At 31.6% G+C, this 6,928-nt stretch overlaps 1 protein-coding gene across 1 annotated transcript; it reads left to right on the plus strand.

Annotated features, from left to right (window-relative positions):
- Positions 1-2,388: 2,388 nt before the first annotated feature.
- On the plus strand, positions 2,389-3,867 carry LOC120175909 (H/ACA ribonucleoprotein complex subunit 3-like protein). Its single transcript, XM_039182453.1, has 4 exons — positions 2,389-2,436; positions 2,542-2,621; positions 3,034-3,076; positions 3,614-3,867. The coding sequence occupies exons 2-4, from the start codon at positions 2,568-2,570 to the stop codon at positions 3,709-3,711; spliced, it is 195 nt and encodes a 64-aa protein (XP_039038384.1). The 5' UTR covers positions 2,389-2,436; positions 2,542-2,567; the 3' UTR covers positions 3,712-3,867.
- Positions 3,868-6,928: the final 3,061 nt, after the last annotated feature.

A 6,928-nucleotide genomic window follows, 5' to 3' on the forward strand; every position in this document is an offset into this window, starting at 1 on the left:
TGTAATTAGGAAGCATGTAGGTCGCATTTGTTTTTATATCACTGTATGAAACTTATTTTGATGTTATATATTATTGAATTCTATTTTAACACGAGAATAATTCTTGAACTTATGATTTTATGTATAACATGTTTTATGGTTTTAAAAGGTTAAATAAAAAAATTAATTTTTCTTGTATTTTTATTTTGGGTGGTTTCGGTGGCCCTAATGTGACACATTGGATCGGATCGAATCAACCGTGTCAGTCTGAGGGTGTTACATTATAATATTTTGACATAATCATTGATAAACTTATATAGTCTACTAGATTCACTGTTTATCAATAGGGTATATTACACAAATGATCACTTTCATTTGAGTTTTTTAAACTTATAGTCACTGGATTAAAAAAACATAATATATGACTACTTTCGTTTCATTTTAATTAAGATGTAGTCACTTATACGTTAGCTACCGTGAGTTAGATGATGTGGCACGTTAGTAAACCTCAAAAGTCCAATGACTACATCTAAAGTCTAGGGGTTCAAATCACAGACACATTGCCGACAATGATTTTCACAGTTGTTGGGTCTTTCCTTATCTTCAATTGATCTAAGCTCTTTATAACCAACTCTCTCAAATTTCCAATCTTTACCAGCAGAAGGAATGCCATTATGCCCTCTGGAAATAAAAACCAAAAACAACAATTGAATCATCACAAAACACCAAAAAAAAAAAAGATTTGATTTTGACACAATGGCTAACGATATTTGTTAAAGAGAGGGTGTTGTTGATTTTGGGTTTTAGATAGGTTTGGAGGAAGAAAATATATGGAAAAGGAGTAAATTGATCTTTTATTTTTTGAACTATTTTGAGTTTACAAAAAAACTCATGATTATTAATTTATCCAAATATTAAGGGTTCAAATAAAAATTAAATCTTTTTATAAACGTGTCATGTCATTCAACTCACGACAGCTAACGTCTCAATGACCCACCTTATTTAAAACAAAACGAATTTGATCATTTATTATGTTTTTTGAATCTAGTGACCATAAATTTATAAAACTCAAACGAAAGTGATCATTTGTGTAGTTTACCCTTGATAATAAGATTTATTTAACTTATCAACTTATAAATAATCATGATAATCATAATCCTGACACCAATATCAGGGGTCGATATATAAATTATCATGCAAAATTAAAGAAAAATACTCTTTCTCTCTGAATGGTTCTCTACGAGTTTATTTCACTATTCATCATCTTTTTCATCTCATGAATCATTGATTATGATGAACCGCCTACAACTGTTATAATTATAAGTTTTCCATCAAGAATTAATATATTAAGTGTGAATTACTTCTCGACCAAAAAAATATGAATCCCCAACCAGCCTTATTCCGCCTCCTTTTTAAATATGAATTTCTAAATTATTACCGTTTTTCATGAATATGTGTCTAAATTATTTTTTAAATGATTCTGGTGCCTAACGTTACAAACGTTATCACTTTAGGTGTTTGGGTTGTCAACGACATTAATTTCTTTCGTTAAGTGACATGTGACACAATCTGATAGTTGTAAAAAATTTATTTAAAATTAAAAAATTAAAATTAAAATTTAAAAAAACACAGAAAATTATGAAGTAACTCAAAAACTTTGAAAACCTTCATTTCAACTCCTAAACCCATGTCACCCGTCACCCTTTTCCATCAACAAAGCTCCACCCAATCTCACCTCTCTCCGACGATCAAAACCCTATGAAATTGTGATCGATAGACGACAGATCTACGTTTTATACCCCGTGAACCCTATGATGAGAATAAGATCCCACACGATTCCAATGACCAATCGACGACAACTATGGTGGCGTATGACTAGGAGGATGACATGAACTACATCGACGGTGGTGGTCATAGTCGAAAAGGACAATGACTATGGGTTAGGGTTAGGATTTAAGGATTTTAGGGATTTTAAGTTTTTTTGTAATTTAAGAGAAATTAGGGTTTTTTATAACTATAATAATATTTTTTTAATATTTTTTTAAAAATAAATTATCAAATTGTGACACGTGTTACTTGACAGAAAAATTTAATGCCATTGACGCCCAGACAATTAAAGTGGTAACGTTTAACATCGAAATCATTCAAAAAATAATTGAGACACCTATTAATAAAAAGCTCTATAAATTGAACACTTATTTTATATTTAAACCTATCTTTTATGATTCCTCAACTTATCTGTTGAAAGATCTGCTAGCACTGCTCTGAAACTAGTGATAGGTAGGTTTCTGATGAGTAAAATGTATTTGAGCCCAACTTAATTGTCAATAAAATTGGCCCAATATCAATATATCTGTTTTCAAGCCTATAAATGACCCATCAGATCTATCTTCTTTCTGAATTTCCAAAACCCTAAAACTCCACCAATTTTTCTTTCTCCAACCTCCATCAGCGAAGGTGCGGCTCCTGTTACAAAGACAATTATTCTTATCGTAATTTACTTTTTATTTCTGGGTTTTCTGTTAACTGTATAAAAGTTCTAATATTTCTCTATTTCCATAGTTTCTGCTCTATTTGCTTGGATAAAGATGTATCTCCAGTTCTACATAAATGACAATGGTGACAAAGTTTACACCACTAAGGTAAAGTCCCATACTTTTTCTTTTCTTTATCTTTTATTGATAAAAATATAGTTAAAAGTAGAAATCGTCTCAGGTATATGTTAATTCTTCAATTCTTTATATTGATTATGGTGACTGAGACTTGGTGAGGACAACTTCGTATGCATAATGAAAAACTAAATCCTTTTTCCAATTCGGAACTCTTTTCTGCTGGTGTTTTAGCTTGATTTGATCTTAAACTTGTTATACGGCCGAGATTCGTTCGTTGGAATGTCAAGAACTTTATCTATTTTTCCTTGGGAGGATTTCTGTTCCATAATTAACTATCAATATTATCTTCTTTTGGAATTTTTTAGGTTTTCTAGTTTATTTATGATCAATATATCACCAGTTATTTCTCTATATTTACAACTGTATCGATTTTTGTTTGCAGAAAGAATCACCAGTGGGGTTGCCTACTCAGTCTGCTCATCCAGGTAATTATGTCTGCTGTATTTACATAATTTCCTCCATACGCTGCTGTGTTAGAAATTAATATGTTTTTTAGGGTTCTGATTTCATCTGAATCAATAAAAGAGGTTCATTTTAGTGGAGAATCTGGAATGCTCTGATTTATGTTACTAGGACTAGAGTATAAGTGTCGGATATGGACATGTATGAGACATGGCTATGGTTATATTTTAATGGAGGATCCTTGAAGTTCATAACTTCACATCCATTTGTTGAACGTGAATGTTGAAAATGGATAGATAAATGAAGAGTATGAGAAACATAGGTTCTGATTATGCATTGGTCTTTAACCATCTGTTTTGTTTTTCCTTTCATTGACAAGTTGCTAAGCAAATTTTACCATACATGGTACTCATTATAATGTTTGATGTTACTGGCTTGAATACATGTTATTAGGTTTTATTAGGATTATGACATATTTTTGAAAGTTGCATAGAAATCTTCTTGGTGAGTGTTGGTATGTTTTCTAATGACTATTTATCTTTTGCCTAACGTTTGCGCAGCTCGTTTCTCCCCCGACGACAAATATTCGAGACAACGAGTTCTTTTGAAGAAACGTTTTGGTTTATTGCCAACCCAGCAGACACCACCAAAATATTGATGGATTGAAATGTGTTGCTGTACTTTTATGAAGCTTTAATTTGAATCTGGACAGAGCACGTATAAAACTCCATAGCTGAAAGCTTGAGAATTCATTCTGTTATGCACTTGAAAACATGAACCCCAGTTTAGTAGTAAAAGTTTATTTTCTTATCTTTATCTGGACACCATTAAATCCTGACCATTCAAAAAACCAAAACCATGAATGTTTTAAACAAGATTGTTGGCATGGATATAATTGATTCGAAGAGAAACATCTTCAAGAAACAAGTTGATATTCCAGTGGTCCAGAAATATTAATGATTTTGATCTGAGAAAAAAAGGCATTTATTTCTTTAAAAAGTGTCTAAATGTATTGGCTAAGTTAGCCTTTTACTCATGCTAATGAACAGTGATGTATTTTTGTTTCTCGCAATTAAGAGCAATTAAGAGCGAGTTGGTATGGTTTTTAAAAAGTGACTTTTACAAGTTTTGTAATAACGGTTTTGAAAGTGTTATACAAAAATAAATTTTAAAATTTAATTGTTTATGATTGAAATTGTTATTAAACGTGAGTTTGAAAAGATAAAATATCTACTGAAGTAATATTATTTAATAAATTAAAAATATAACATTTAAATTATACTTAAACTTATATACATATATATCAATTTAAACTATAGTAAATTCAAAAAAAAATATTATAGTTTAAAGAAAGACAATTCACCATCAAATCTGCCAATGCAATCAAATGTGGCCCTCATGTGAACAACTCAGAAACCCTATGGAAGAGCATTCATAGGTTCAAAGGACTTCAAAAAATCAAGATTTTCATGAGGCTCATATTTAAGAACAAGAAGACACCTCACAAGCAACGATAGACGCCTAACTTGCAACCAAAGCCCGAAGGGTTTGAACCATCTGTTACGTTGGTGCCCCCAAGCGTTGAGCTCGTCATTGATCATCAAACCGTACAAACTCCATGAATTTATGACGTTAGATATTAGGACATGGATTCTATCGAATCTTGACAACCAAAACCAGTATGCAAAGGAAGCATAGAATTAGGCATTCCTATTTGACTCAATCTTATAGAACCTTTAGTTATCGAGGAATGTCATAGCGTTCGACTCACCATTGGAGGCAACAAGGTCAGCGCTAGAGAGAAGCCGTAGACACCAAAACCTGTGTACCAACCACACTGAAAGCTCGAACAATCCTCCCAAAACCAATGTAACCGGTGCGTATAAAGGAGATAGAAGGAAGACAGCACGTTGGTTGAAACCACTAGCAGAATGGTTTAAAGCCAACACCGACAACAGCTACAATCGAGAAAATGGATTATTCAAATGTGGGGTATCATTAGAGACCATGTATGTAAATGTATTCTTGGGTATTACAAATTCATAGGAGTGTGCCCAATCATGGTAGCTGAACTATTGGGGGGGGGGGCTATATTGGATTAACAAACGGATGGGAGCTATGGAGTATGGATTACTCACCTAGAAGTTGAACTTGACAGCATGGATGTTGTTCGTATGCTGATGAAACCGAAAGCAGGAAGAGAGAGTCCACAGTTGCGCTCCACATCCGTGAGATGTTAAAGAAAGAATGGACAGTAACAGTTCTTCACACTGGAAGAGAAGACAACCAGATCGCAGATAAACTGGCTAAACTAGCAACCCCTACGGACATAGAGGCCCACTGCCTCGCTACGCCACCCGCAGAGATAGAATGCTTCAGGAAGAGGAAGATTTAGCTTAATAGAATCATAGTAGCTTGTCATTTAGTTAAAAAAAAATATATGAATTATATCGATTTAAACTATAATAAAAATATAAAAAATATTTATATAATTTCCCATTAATGTTTTTATATATAAATCATAAATTTTATTTATTTTTAAAAAATTAAAATAAATGATTAAAAGTAATAAATTATTTTTTAAATGTTAGTATTAAATTATTAAAATAAAATAAAAATTATAATTTTATTTCAAATATGTAAAGTGGAAAATGAAAAAACTAAAAATCTTAGTTTTTGCAATTTGTTTTAAAACCACCGTTTGCCCCTTATATATTTTTATTAGTTTGACATTGATTTTACGTTTAATACAGAATTTTCAACTAAAATTATTTTTAAAAAACATTACCAAACGTCCCCTAAGTGCCCACTATTGAAAGTTCTTTTAATTGAATCCAACATTTCTAAAGAGTCTTCAATTCTTTCTTTTTCTTTTCAGTTATTATTATTTCACATGCCGCGTTGGTCGGATAGCGATTGTGCTTGGATTGGATAAGGATACTGGTTGAAGTTTCAGGCAACGCGTCCTCGTCTTTGCATGCTATACAATATTTTTATAGTAATAATTTCAAAAGTTGGTGCTTTAATCTACTTTCACTTTGTTAACTTGTAAGTTGTGTTGACGGCAAAAGTGGTACAGTGGCCGCCGTACACGGTTCAGTTCTTTTGGTTTGGGTGTATGGACGAATGCATAAATTTAAATTATGAATGAATTTGATCTTTAAAATTCTATGAGGCGAATTTAGACATATAAAATTTCAGGGAACAAAATATATTTTCAATAGAAATATATAAAAAAAATCTAAATTTTACAATAATTTTGAAGTTTTAGGGATAAAATATAAATTAAAGACATAATTATAAATCAATATTAAGAATTGAGGGATAGACTTCATACGATGAAGAAAAACTAGTGATGTAAACTCCATGTTCATCCATGCTCGCATACTTTATCCCTGTCAATATGCCTATACGTATCTTACTATATGATATAAATATAATGAAATCCCCATCTTATTATCCTGCAACAAGTAAGGAGTATGGTGACATGCATGCATTTCGTCACTTAATTTATGTATTCTGAAATTCACGCAAAGCTTTTGGTGGCTAAAATATAAGATGCAAATAAATTATTAAGTCTATAAGTATGATATATATATATATATATATATATATATATATATATATATATATATATATATATATATATATATATATATATATATATTGTGCTTGAGGCCTTGAGCATTGGTCACATACACCGTGTTTAGCAGGGCAAACAATGAAAACGAAGGCAAATTATAAACCAGATTGAAACGTGAACATATATCCAGATCCTGTAATTTCAGTTTTTGTTCCTTTATCGTAAACGGGACGAAATTAGGGTTTCACGACGGAAAGCAGCCCCTCAACTTTTAGAATTTAACACACACTTG

The sequence above is a fragment of the Hibiscus syriacus genome, unplaced genomic scaffold, assembly GCF_006381635.1.
Source record: "Hibiscus syriacus cultivar Baekdansim isolate YM2019G1 unplaced genomic scaffold, ASM638163v2 tig00112217_pilon, whole genome shotgun sequence".
In the NCBI taxonomy this organism is placed as follows: domain Eukaryota; kingdom Viridiplantae; phylum Streptophyta; class Magnoliopsida; order Malvales; family Malvaceae; genus Hibiscus; species Hibiscus syriacus.